Source organism: Amblyomma mixtum, chromosome 3 (assembly GCF_055824585.1).
Source record: "Amblyomma mixtum isolate Tamu chromosome 3, ASM5582458v1, whole genome shotgun sequence".
In the NCBI taxonomy this organism is placed as follows: Eukaryota; Metazoa; Arthropoda; class Arachnida; order Ixodida; family Ixodidae; genus Amblyomma; species Amblyomma mixtum.
The window spans coordinates 44313220-44327054 of NC_143014.1; the positions used below are offsets into that span (position 1 = coordinate 44313220).

Consider the following 13835-nt stretch of genomic DNA (forward strand, 5'->3'; position numbering starts at 1 on the left):
GTTATATTCCTAAACTACTTCATTTGGTAGAACTGTTGCAGCACCTCTGTATTCTGAGATATTCGCCTCCAAATTTCCAACTGATCACACGTAATTATGCAGTCAAGATAGCGACTCTTGGCACGAAACTCTTCCTTGGTGTTGCGCAGTGGTTGCATATGACATTTATTTCATTTCGCTAGCCACGAGTAGAAAAAGGAACAGTTGTTGGCTTCACCTGTTCTGCGCCGTTTGGAAACAAAACGACATATGCAACAGCTGTGTCACAGCGGAATTATTTTGCTGATTGTCCCTGCTTTGCATGCGTAATTGCGTGCTATGAGGAGGAAGAGCAAGGCAGGGAGGTTAACCAGAAGGGTGTTCCAGTTGGCTACTCTGCACTCGGCGAAGGGGAAGAGAGGATGTAAAAAGGAAAGAAAGGGGGATGGAGTGAGGAGCATGTACTTCAGGTAAGGATATGTGTGCTGCAAAGTCATATGTAGCATATACATGACGCCCTCGGGAATAAAAAAAATGTTTGTATGACTTGAAGGCTATCAACTGCTGTGGCCACAGTTCGAGGATATTAGTCTCTGACCACGTCCGACTCTCCGATTTAAACAGACGATAACTGTAGTGACTGGAAAGTTCATTAATTGACTTTGGTTAATGTGGGGTTTAACAATGGCAATTATCTTCTTATTTCATGGCACCTGGTAACCTGAGTGCAAAAAAAAAAAGCTCACCGCTTGTTTTGCTCCTTTATAAGGTCCAAACTGTATGCATGTCTCACATGCATACAAATGGTAAAATTGCACCTAGAATGACTAGAAATTGAGTGCTATCATTTTCAAGCTGTTTCAACAACTGGTTTTGTAGAAAGAAAGGGTACACATTTGTGCCAATGACTTTGTAAAAAGCACTCCATTGTGGTACATGTCTACACCTCATTCCTATCGACATATAAGAAAACTTGCAGTACAAATGAAAATTGCTCCAAGAAGTATTATCATCCAGTTGATTGATGAAAAAGGCTCAAAAGCTCAACAGTTTTCAAATTTAATTTTTCCCGCCTATAGGGCCACTTCAAACTCTACACCTGCACTTGTAAAAACACACAACACAAAAAAGGCGAATTAGTGAAAGAGAAAAACATGCTCTGGTTTGCTTGATTGTTCGGTAACATTCAGCATAGAAAAATATTGTATGTATGCGCACCATTGTCTGTTTGCCGGCACTTGAAGCAAGTGAGACAATATGAGTCTTGCTGTCCTACAAACGGCTAGAAAAGTCCCTAGAACTTAATTTTGAACATTCTATAATGCATAAAGATTTTGCAGTGTAAAAAATGTTTCTTTTTTCTGTATAAAAAATAGGGACCTTACTTTATATTTTTTTGAACTCACATTGTAGTACAGAAAGTATTACCTGTACGGGGAGGTTCTCCAATGGCAGAACTTTGGATGACTGGACAGTCTTCTTTTCTGGGATAACTGTAAGTCTCGCTTCAGGGGCTTGCTCTTCAGTTTGAATTTCTTCAACAACAAGAGTTTCTTTTCTGATGTCAGCCAAGTCTTTCACCAATGTTTCTTCCTTTAATAATGGTGCCTCAAATAACGTTGCTGTCTCTTCAACGTCGACACAAGATTTAACGTCTCCAATGTTTTTTGATTCTGGCAGCAATGGTCTCACTGTATCTAGTTGAAATTCTGCAACTTGCTCTTGGACCTCGATGGCATCGCGGGGAACTTCTGTAAACTCAACTGTTAAATGTGTCTTTTCTGGCCCAGAAACATCAAATTGAGCAGCCATTTCCTCAACTCTTGTGACTTCCCTGGGAATTTCAACATGAGACAGTGATGCTACAGATTCCTTTTCACTTGGGGCCAAAAATTCAGCAGCTACTTCATGTACTTCGTGAGTCCCTCTTGTTAATTCCACATCACTTTGCTCAGCTTTAATGCCCTCAGGTAGGTCCTCATGAAATTCTGTTGCCTGTTCTTCATGTTGCGGGTAACTCCTGGTTGATTCAGTTATCCTGCATGTAAGACTCTTCACTGGAACATCTTCTGACTGGAACTGTGCAGGCAGCTCTTCCAAAACTGTAGAAAATTCTCTTGATTCTTCAACAAACGTTATGTTCCCTTTCTTCTCTGCTGTTTTTTCAATAACAAGCTCTTCACTGGAAATACTTGGAACCACTTCTGTCACATCAACTTGATGCTGTGGTAAAAGAAGCAATGTCTTGCTTGCTTCTTTGTACATAACATCATCAGGGGCAAACTCTGGAACCATTTCTTCTTTGCCCTCATCTCTGACTGCAAAGGACTGTTCTTCTAGTATGCCTAGTGTCTTCTGGTATATGTCTCTTGCCAATGGTTTTAACTCATCTGTAGTGAAGAGGCTTCCTGCTTCACTCACTTCAACTGACTGCTGAGGCTCAAGAACCTCCTTGGCTTTTTGCTTCTTCTTCGGTGCTTTAGCAAGAAACTCCGATGCATATTGTTCACTTGTGGTTTCTTCAACAACAAGGGACTTCTCTTCTATGATTACACTTTCTGATGCCTCACGTGTAATTTGTTGAGGCGTTTTTACAGCCTCTGGCATTTCGGAAGGGAAGGCTTCCTCAATAGTGACTGCCTGACTTTCAGTTAATGCTCTTTGTGGCTTTTCTTCTTTTGGCTTTTTATCGACATCTAGCTGGTCGGCATTTAACTCACTACTAATTTCTTCGATAACAATTGGACGACTCGCAACAATGCTCATTTGCGCACTAGAGGCTTCTGGAATTTTGGAGACAACAAATTCCTCGGACACGTGCGCTTGCATGAATTCAGTCTCACAGACTTCTGTAACCTCTGTAGTAATATCAGTTGGTTTTTTCTTAACTATTGTTATTTCCTGAATAACAGTTATGTCCTCAAACTCTTCTTGTTCACCTGGTTTCTTTTTTCTTGGCCGTGCCTTTGACTCCACATCAAAAATTTCTTCAGTTTCTTCAGTGACCAAAACTTCCTTTTCTTCTGGGGTCTTTTTCTTCTTTGTTTTCTTTGGCTTCCTTGTCTTAGCTATATCAATTGTTTCCGTTTCTTCAACAATATCCTCCACCTCTCTAATTTCTTTCGGCCTCTCTACAGCTTCAGTAATGATCTCAGTTCGCTGCACAGTTTTAATCTCTCTTATGTCCGGTATTTCAACAGCCTCAGTGGTAATTTCCCGTGGAAATTCCTCCTCTAAGATAGTTATTGCTTCGGCTACTGGCATTTCCTCCTTTGGTCTGGCTTTTGTTATCAGGTCTATTATTTGCTCCGTCTCTTCCACAACTAGGATTTCTTCCTCTTCAGGTTTCACCTTCTTCTTTGGCTTCTTTGGCTTTGGAACCTTAGCCAGTTCAATTGTTTCCTTTTCTTCAACCACCTCCTCGGTTGTGTATTCGACCTGAGTAATTTCTTTAGGCCTCTCCAGTGCTTCTGTGGTGATATCTGTGCGCTCGATACTTTTAACGTCTATTATGTCTGGTATTTCAACAGCCTCAGTAGTAATTTCTCTTGGACTCTCTTCCTTCTTCAGGATCGTAATTTCTTCGACCTCAGGCTTTTCTTCTGGCTTCTCTTCCTTTGGCCGGGCTTTTGATTCGAGGTCTATTATTTGCTCTGTCTCTTCCACAACTGGGATTTCTTCTTCTTCCGGTTTTGCTTTCTTCTTTGGCTTCTTCGGCTTTGGCACCTTAGCCAATTCAATTGTTTCCCTTTCTTCAACGATTTCTTCTGTTTTGTATTCGACCTGCGCGACTTCTTTTGGCCTCTCCAGTGCTTCTGTTGTGATATCTGTGCGCTCGATACTTTTAACATCTATTATGTCCGGAATTTCAACAGCCTCTGTAGTAATTTCTCTTGGACCTTCTTCCTTCCTCAGGATAATAATTTCTTCGACCTCAGGCTTTTCCTCTGGCTTTTCTTCCTTTGGCCGGGCTTTTGATTCGAGGTCTATTATTTGCTCTGTCTCTTCCACAACTGGGATTTCTTCCTCTTCGTGTTTTGCTTTCTTCTTTGGCTTCTTCGGCTTTGGCACCTTAGCCAATTCAATTGTTCCTCTTTCTTCAACCACCTCCTCGGTTGTGTATTCCACCTGCGTAATTTCTTTAGGCCTCTCCAGCGCTTCTGCTGTGATATCTGTGCGCTCGATACTTTTAACGTCTATTATGTCTGGGATTTCAACAGCCTCAGTAGTAATTTCCATTGGGCTTTCTTCCTTCTTCAGGATCGTAATTTCTTCAACCTCAGGCTTTTCCTCTGGCTTTTCTTCCTTTGGCCGGGCTTTTGATTCGAGGTCTATTATTTGCTCTGTCTCTTCCACAACTGGGATTTCTTCTTCTTCCGGTTTTGCTTTCTTCTTTGGCTTCTTCGGCTTTGGCACCTTAGCCAATTCAATTGTTTCCCTTTCTTCAACGATTTCTTCTGTTTTGTATTCGACCTGCGCGACTTCTTTTGGCCTTTCCAGCGCTTCTGTGGTGATATCTGTGCGCTCGATACTTTTAACATCTATTATGTCCGGAATTTCAACAGCCTCTGTAGTAATTTCTCTTGGACCTTCTTCCTTCCTCAGGATAATAATTTCTTCGACCTCAGGCTTTTCCTCTGGCTTTTCTTCCTTTGGCCGGGCTTTTGATTCGAGGTCTATTATTTGCTCTGTCTCTTCCACAACTGGGATTTCTTCTTCTTCGGGTTTTGCTTTCTTCTTTGGCTTCTTCGGCTTTGGCACCTTAGCCAATTCAATTGTTCCTCTTTCTTCAACCACTTCCTCGGTTGTGTATTCCACCTGCGTAATTTCTTTAGGCCTCTCCAGCGCTTCTGTTGTGATATCTGTGCGCTCGATACTTTTAACGTCTATTATGTCTGGGATTTCAACAGCCTCAGTAGTAATTTCTCTTGGGCTTTCTTCCTTCTTCAGGATCGTAATTTCTTCAACCTCAGGCTTTTCCTCTGGCTTTTCTTCCTTTGGCCGGGCTTTTGATTCGAGGTCTATTATTTGCTCTGTCTCTTCCACAACTGGGATTCCTTCTTCTTCTGGTTTTGTTTTCTTCTTTGGCTTCTTCGGCTTTGGCACCTTAGCCAGTTCTATTGTTTCCCTTTCTTCAACGATTTCTTCTGTTTTGTATTCGACTTGCACGACTTCTTTTGGCCTTTCCAGCGCTTCTGTGGTGATATCTGTGCGCTCGATACTTTTAACGTCTATTATGTCTGGGATTTCAACAGCCTCAGTAGTAATTTCTCTTGGGCTTTCTTCCTTCTTCAGGATCGTAATTTCTTCAACCTCAGGCTTTTCCTCTGGCTTTTCTTCCTTTGGCCGGGCTTTTGATTCGAGGTCTATTATTTGCTCTGTCTCTTCCACAACTGGGATTCCTTCTTCTTCTGGTTTTGCTTTCTTCTTTGGCTTCTTCGGCTTTGGCACCTTAGCCAGTTCTATTGTTTCCCTTTCTTCAACCACCTCCTCGGTTGTGTATTCGACCTGAGTAATTTCTTTAGGCCTCTCCAGTGCTTCTGTAGTGACATCTCTGCGCTCGATACTTTTAACGTCTATTATGTCTGGTATTTCAACAGCCTCAGTAGTAATTTCTCTTGGACTCTCTTCCTTCTTCAGGATCGTAATTTCTTCGACCTCAGGCTTTTCTTCTGGCTTCTCTTCCTTTGGCCGGGCTTTTGATTCGAGGTCTATTATTTGCTCTGTCTCTTCCACAACTGGGATTGCTTCTTCTTCCGGTTTTGCTTTCTTCTTTGGCTTCTTTGGCTTCGGTGCCTTAGCCAGTTCAATTGTTTCTCTTTCTTCAACCACCTCCTCGGTTGTGTATTCGACCTGAGTAATTTCTTTAGGCCTCTCCAGTGCTTCTGTGGTGACATCTCTGCGCTCGATACTTTTAACGTCTATTATGTCTGGTATTTCAACAGCCTCAGTAGTAATTTCTCTTGGACTCTCTTCCTTCTTCAGGATCGTAATTTCTTCGAACTCAGGCTTTTCTTCTGGCTTCTCTTCCTTTGGCCGGGCTTTTGATTCGAGGTCTATTATTTGCTCTGTCTCTTCCACAACTGGGATTTCTTCTTCTTCCGGTTTTGCTTTCTTCCTTGGCTTCTTTGGCTTTGGCACCTTAGCCAGTTCTATTGTTTCCCTTTCTTCAACCACCTCCTCGGTTTTGTATTCGACCTGAGTAATTTCTTTAGGCCTCTCCAGTGCTTCTGTAGTGACATCTCTGCGCTCGATACTTTTAACGTCTATTATGTCTGGTATTTCAACAGCCTCAGTAGTAATTTCTCTTGGACTCTCTTCCTTCTTCAGGATCGTAATTTCTTCGACCTCAGGCTTTTCTTCTGGCTTCTCTTCCTTTGGCCGGGCTTTTGATTCGAGGTCTATTATTTGCTCTGTCTCTTCCACAACTGGGATTTCTTCTTCTTCCGGTTTTGCTTTCTTCTTTGGCTTCTTTGGCTTCGGTGCCTTAGCCAGTTCAATTGTTTCTCTTTCTTCAACCACCTCCTCGGTTGTGTATTCGACCTGAGTAATTTCTTTAGGCCTCTCCAGTGCTTCTGTGGTGACATCTCTGCGCTCGATACTTTTAACGTCTATTATGTCTGGTATTTCAACAGCCTCAGTAGTAATTTCTCTTGGACTCTCTTCCTTCTTCAGGATCGTAATTTCTTCGACCTCAGGCTTTTCTTCTGGCTTCTCTTCCTTTGGCCGGGCTTTTGATTCGAGGTCTATTATTTGCTCTGTCTCTTCCACAACTGGGATTTCTTCTTCTTCCGGTTTTGCTTTCTTCTTTGGCTTCTTTGGCTTTGGCACCTTAGCCAGTTCTATTGTTTCCCTTTCTTCAACCACCTCCTCGGTTCTGTATTCGACCTGAGTAATTTCTTTAGGCCTCTCCAGTGCTTCTGTGGTGACATCTCTGCGCTCGATACTTTTAACGTCTATTATGTCTGGTATTTCAACAGCCTCAGTAGTAATTTCTCTTGGACTCTCTTCCTTCTTCAGGATCGTAATTTCTTCAACCTCAGGCTTTTCTTCTTTTGGCCAAGCTTTTGATTCGAGGTCTATTATTTGCTCTGTCTCTTCCACAACTGGGATTTCTTCTTCTTCCGGTTTTGCTTTCTTCTTTGGCTTCTTTGGCTTTGGCACCTTAGCCAGTTCTATTGTTTCCCTTTCTTCAACCACCTCCTCGGTTGTGTATTCGACCTGAGTAATTTCTTTAGGCCTCTCCAGTGCTTCTGTGGTGACATCTCTGCGCTCGATACTTTTAACGTCTATTATGTCTGGTATTTCAACAGCCTCAGTAGTAATTTCTCTTGGACTCTCTTCCTTCTTCAGGATCGTAATTTCTTCAACCTCAGGCTTTTCTTCTTTTGGCCGAGCTTTTGATTCAAGGTCTACTATTTGCTCTGTCTCTTCCACAAGTGGGATTTCTTCCTCTTCTGGCTTTACTTTTTTCTTTGGCTTCTTTGGCTTTGGCACCTTAGCCAGTTCTATTGTTTCCCTTTCTTCAACCACCTCCTCGGTTGTGTATTCGACCTGAGTAATTTCTTTAGGCCTCTCCAGTGCTTCTGTGATGACATCTCTACGCTCGATACTTTTAACATCTATTATGTCTGGTATTTCAAGAGCCTCTGTAGTAATTTCTCGTGGGCTTTCTTCCTTCTTTAGGATAGTGATTTCTTCAACTTCTGGCTTTTCTTCCTTTGGCCGAGCTTTCGATTCAAGGTCTACTATTTGCTCTGTCTCTTCCACAACTGGGATTTCTTCCTCTTCTCTTTTTGGTTTCTTCTTTGGCTTCTTTGGCTTTGGCACCTTAGCCAGTTCTATTGTTTCTCTTTCCTCAAGCACCTCTTCAGTTGTGTAGTCAACCTGCGCAATTTCTTTAGGCCTCTCCAGCGCTTCAGTAGTGATATCTGTGCGCTTGGTAGTCGCAACATCTATTATGTCAGGTATTTCCGTAGCCTCGGTCGTAATTTTTCTTGGACTTTCTTCCCTCTTCAGGATAGTAATTTCTTCGACCTCAGGCTTTTTCTCTGGCTTTTCTTTTTTAGGCCGGGCTTTCGCTGCAAGGTCTATTTCTTGCTCTGTCTCTTCCGCAACTGGGATTTCTTCTTCTTCTGGTTTCGGTTTCTTCTTTGGCTTCTTTGGCTTTGGCACCTTAGCCAGTTCTATTGTTTCTCTTTCCTCAACCACCTCTTCAGTTGTGTAGTCCACCTGTGCAATTTCTTTAGGCCTCTCTAGCGCTTCAGTAGTGATATCTGTGCGCTTGGTAGTCGCAACATCTATTATATCGGGTATTTCCGTTGCCTCGGTCGTAATTTGTCTTGGACTTTCTTCCCTCTTCAGGATAGTAATTTCTTCGACCTCAGGCTTTTTCTCTGGCTTTTCTTTTTTAGGCCGGGCTTTCGCTGCAAGGTCTATTTCTTGCTCTGTCTCTTCTACAACTGGGATTTCTTCTTCTTCTGGTTTCACCTTCTTCTTTGGCTTCTTTGGCTTTGGCACCTTAGCCAGTTCTATTGTTTCTCTTTCCTCAAGCACCTCTTCAGTTGTGTAGTCAACCTGTGCAATTTCCTTAGGCCTCTCTAGCGCTTCAGTAGTGATATCTGTGCGCTTGGTAGTCGCAACATCTATTATATCAGGTATTTCTGTTGCCTCGGTTGTAATTTTTCTTGGGCTTTCTTCCCTCTTCAGGATAGTAATTTCTTCGACCTCAGGCTTTTTCTCTGGCTTTTCTTTTTTAGGCCGAGCTTTCGCTGCAAGGTCTATTTCTTGCTCTGTTTCTTCCACAACTGGGATTTCTTCTTCTTCTGGTTTCAGTTTCTTCTTTGGCTTCTTTGGCTTTGGTACCTTAGCCAGTTCAATTGTTTCTCTTTCTTCAACCACCTCTTCAGTTGTGTAGTCGACCTGTGCAAATTCTTTAGGCCTCTCTAGCGCTTCAGTTGTGATATCTGTGCGCTTGGTAGTCGCAACATCTGTTATTTCAGGTATTTCCGTTGCCTCGGTCGTAATTTTTCTTGGACTTTCTTCCCTCTTCAGGATAGTAATTTCTTCGACCTCAGGCTTTTTCTCTGGCTTTTCTTTTTTAGGCCGGGCTTTCGCTGCAAGGTCTATTTCTTGCTCTGTCTCTTCTACAATTGGGATTTCTTCTTCTTCTGGTTTCACCTTCTTCTTTGGCTTCTTTGGCTTTGGCACCTTAGCCAGTTCTATTGTTTCTCTTTCCTCAAGCACCTCTTCAGTTGTGTAGTCAACCTGTACAATTTCCTTAGGCCTCTCTAGCGCTTCAGTAGTGATATCTGTGCGCTTGGTAGTCGCAACATCTATTATATCAGGTATTTCTGTTGCCTCGGTTGTAATTTTTCTTGGGCTTTCTTCCCTCTTCAGGATAGTAATTTCTTCGACCTCGGGCTTTTTCTCTGGCTTTTCTTTTTTAGGCCGGGCTTTCGCTGCAAGGTCTATTTCTTGCTCTGTCTCTTCCGCAACTGGGATTTCTTCTTCTTCTGGTTTCACCTTCTTCTTTGGCTTCTTTGGCTTTGGCACCTTAGCCAGTTCTATTGTTTCTCTTTCTTCAACCACCTCTTCAGTTGTGTCGTCGACCTGTGCAAATTCTTTAGGCCTCTCTAGCGCTTCAGTTGTGATATCTGTGCGCTTGGTAGTCGCAACATCTGTTATTTCAGGTATTTCCATTGCCTCGGTCGTAATTTTTCTTGGACTTTCTTCCCTCTTCAGGATAGTAATTTCTTCGACCTCAGGCTTTTTCTCTGGCTTTTCTTTTTTAGGCCGGGCTTTCGCTGCAAGGTCTATTTCTTGCTCTGTCTCTTCTACAACTGGGATTTCTTCTTCTTCTGGTTTCACCTTCTTCTTTGGCTTCTTTGGCTTTGGCACCTTAGCCAGTTCAATTGTTTCTCTTTCTTCAACCATCTCTTCAGTTGTGTAGTCGACCTGTGCAATTTCTTTAGGCCTCTCCAGCGCTTCAGTAGTGATATCTGTCCTCTTGGTAGTCACAACGTCTATTATGTCAGGTATTTCCGTAGCCTCAGTCGTAATTTTTGTTGGGCTTTCTTCCCTCTTCAGGATAGTAATTTCTTCGACCTCAGGCTTTTTCTGTGGCTTTTGTTTTTTAGGCCGGGCTTTTGCTGCAAGGTCTATTTCTTGCTCTGTCTCTTCCACAACTGGGATTTCTTCTTCTGGTTTCGGTTTCTTCTTTGGCTTCTTTGGCTTTGGTACCTTAGCCAGTTCAATTGTTTCTCTTTCTTCAACCACCTCTTCAGTTGTGTAGTCGACCTGTGCAATTTCTTTAGGCCTCTCTAGAGCTTCAGTAGTGATATCTGTGCGTTTGGTAGTCGCAACATCTGTTATATCAGGTATTTCCGTTGCTTCGGTCGTAATTTTTCTTGGGCTTTCTTCCCTCTTCAGGATAGTAATTTCTTCGACGCCAGGCTTTTTCTCTGGCTTTTCTTTTTTAGGCCGTGCTTTCGCTGCAAGGTCTATTTCTTGCTCTGTTTCTTCCACAACTGGGATTTCTTCCTCTTCAGGTTTCACTTTCTTCTTTGGCTTCTTTGGCTTTGGCACCTTAACCAGTTCTATTGTTTCTTTTTCTTCTATGATTTCTTCTGTTGTGTATTCGACCTGTGCAGTTTCTTTAGGCTTCTCCACTGCTTCAGTAGTAATATCTGTGCGCTGAATAGTCTTGATATCAGTTATGTCTGGAATTTCTGTAGTCTCAGTAGTAATTTTTCTTGGACTTCCTTTCCTCTTTAGTATAGTAATGTCCTCAACTACTGGCTTTTTCTCGTCAGGCTTCTTTTCCCTGGGTCGTGCTGTAGAGTCTAGGTCTACTTTTCGCTCTACATCTTCGGCCACTGGGGCTTCTTCCTCCTGTGGTTTCTTTCGTGTAGCTTTCTTTGGCTTTGGTACCTTAGTCAATTCGATTGTTTCTCTTTCTTCAAGTAAATCTTCAGTTTCGTACTCAATCTGGGAAATTTCATGTCGCCTTTCTAATGCTTCTGTTACAATATCGGTGCGCTGTACAGTCTTTATTTCTGGCGTTTCGACTGCCTCAGCCGTAATTTCTCTCGGTGTTTCCTTCTTCTTTATGACTGTGATTTCTTCAACTGTCGGCTGTTCTTGTGGTCTTTTCTTGGGCTTTTCCTCTTCGGGTTTGCCTTCTTTAGGCCGTGCTTTCGATTTCAGATCTATCACTTGATCCGTTTCTTCTTCAATTGGCCCTTCTTCATCTGGTTTTACCTTCTTTTTTGCCTTCGACTTTGGTGGCTTCATGAGCTCAATTGTTTCTCTTTCTTCAATAGTCTCCTCTTTCTGTTCTTCGGGTTTCAGCTTCTTTTGCAGCTGAATTATGTCCTCAGTTTCTTTTGTGGGCAAAATTTCTTGTGGCTTTTCCTTCGTTCCTGGCATCTTTGGTTTTGGCACTTTGAAAACTTTAATGAATCCTTTCTCTTCTTGCGGTTTTTCTGTCTTGTAGTCAAGTTTCGTGACCTCTTTCGGTCTTTCCAATGCTTCAGTTGTAAGTTTTGGGCGGAACACTGTCTTCGCATCGGCTATTTCTGGTTTTTCTGTAGATTCAACTGTGATCTCTGTCGGCTTTTCTTTCTTCCGAACTTGAACTTCCTCAACCAGGGGGTATTGTTCAACTGGCTTGTCTGGCTTGGGTCGCGCTTGTAATTTCAAATCAGTAGCCTCTGTTGTCTCATCAGCGATGAATACATATTCCTTATCTTTTGGTTTTTCCTCTGGTTTCTTTATTTTTTCTGGCTTAATAATCTCCATGGTCTCTGTTGCTTCAAAGTATTCAGCTTCTCTTTGGTCTGGTTGCTGTGGCTGGATTGTTCTTCGTTTTGTTAGCTTCTGAAATTCAGTTTCCTCCACAGCTTCTGGAATGTCTTTTTTGCGGAACTTGTCTGTTGGTTTTAATGTCTTTGTTAAAAACTCCGGTGTTTCGATATCTTCCTGTTTGACCACTGGTACCTTCTTTTTGGGTTGTTTGTCTCGAGGCACGTCGTGTTTTAAAGGCTCGTCGCGTTGTTGGGGGGCTTCTTTTATGCCAGGATGTGGTAGCTCTTCATCGGGCTTTGGCAGTGTTTCATATTCCGTTATCTCCGAGATGTCAACCTTCTCTTCTTGTATTACCTGTTGGGGGCGAGGTATTGGCTTCAGCACCTTCTTCAAAAATTCTGGGATTTGTTCTTCGGGTTCTGGTTCCTTTGTCACTTGCTTTGTCTCTTTAATCTCTTGTTGAGTAATTTCTTCTCTAATATACCTCTTTTTCACAGATACTTCTTCTTGAATGAAAAGCTTTGTGGCTTCAACTCGTTGTGGGTAAGCATCGACAGTTTCCATTGTTGGTAGTCTCTCAACGATAGATTCTTCAGGCATCTTTATTTCCTTAGCATCTTTAATGTGCAATTTTTCGTGACGAAGCGGTCTTAAGAAAACAGTGTCTTCTGTTGAGACTGGCACTTCAAAGCCTGTTCTTTGCAGTGTCTCCTTGGTCTTGTCTTCTTCGCGTTCTGAAAGAAGGAAAATAGTTTTTTTCACAAATTTTTACGACATAAGCAGGGATCATAAACAACAGGTAGTGTATTTTACATAAAAACTGATAGTTATCCTGTTTTTGATGTTTTGTACTCACCACCATTGCTTCATTTACTGTCCTATATGTGGCTCCACATATGTTCACTTTCTGATTTTCTGTCTATATCGGGGTGGCCAAGCATGCATAAAAGTAAGCTGATGCATACACTTCAGTTTGTCTGACTCTGATAAATGGAATATTTTTGCAAGGAAAATTGGAGAGGACTCTTAGCTCCGCCTTAAGGATATGACACGGTAGCTTAATGGGTTAATGCCCATATACCATCATCTTGACACGCATATGGTAATTTGGCGTTGTAAGTCGTGTGGGCTAATTTACATGTTGTGTTACTGTGACACATGTTACCCTGTGTTGCTGTGTCAGGTGCATCAGGGGGGATGAACCTCGTCAGGCTTACTATGCCTTTTACCCTCCCCCTCAAGCATGTACACATGCTCGGAATAAACAACTTCCTTCCTTCCTTCCTTATATGTAGAATTTGTTAGTCTCTACGTAACATTCATAGATCCCTGGGAGTCCTCATGCCATTCCTGGCAAAGTGGTGCAGCGGTTAAGCGATGTGTCACTGCCCTACAATGGCAGGCGCTGCCACCGGTGAGGCTTATGGAACCCAGTTTGCTTTTGCCAAGCAACCTCTAGTGACCAATCAGTAATTTAACTGCCACCTGCCACGGTGGGCAGTTTGCTCACAATCCAGTGGGCAGGTTGTGATGACGCCGCAAAGTCACGTGACCCAGGTGGCCCGCTTGCCTCCTAGGTTTGTTCTCTGGGGATTTTTAGCGGATTTTTCGCTCACAGTTAGCGACGCCGCCAATGCCGACACTGGATTTTCTGCAACACGAGCTCCTTAATGCTATCACATTAAAAAGCTGTCTGTGCATATGTCAGCGAAAACGTTTTGGTCAGCATTGAGCGGTTTTGCTTGCCCCATGGGGCACACCTCTGCAGGACTGCACAAGCACAGATGTTGCTGGTTTTAGACATCATTAAAAGCATTCTTGTGGCAGCCACATCTGCTAATATAACGTCACAAGGTGCGTGCGTCTCTGAATTGCTCGGAACAGGCATACCTTTAGCGAAGCTGGTCAGGCTTTGTAGCCCTGTATAGCAGCCACTTTAAGCAACATTCGGTGTGGTCTATGAGAGCAGTTCGAGGCTAATCCTATCATGGTCTGAAGGCTGATGAATATAGCAAGCCAAGTGCAGGGTAGCCAACTGGTTCCTACAG

The 13835-nt window shown here is 42.8% G+C and overlaps 1 protein-coding gene across 5 annotated transcripts in view; it reads right to left on the reverse strand.

Annotated features, from left to right (window-relative positions):
• LOC149349987 (uncharacterized) overlaps positions 1 to 13835 on the reverse strand; it is a 228811-nt gene that overhangs the window by 83166 nt on the left and 131810 nt on the right. For all 5 annotated transcript variants that reach the window (XM_089578984.1, XM_089578987.1, XM_089578988.1 and 2 more), the window contains one exon: positions 1408 to 12521. In XM_089578984.1, the coding sequence (XP_089435110.1) occupies positions 1408 to 12521 (11114 nt within the window). The remainder of the gene's footprint in view (positions 1 to 1407; positions 12522 to 13835) is intronic.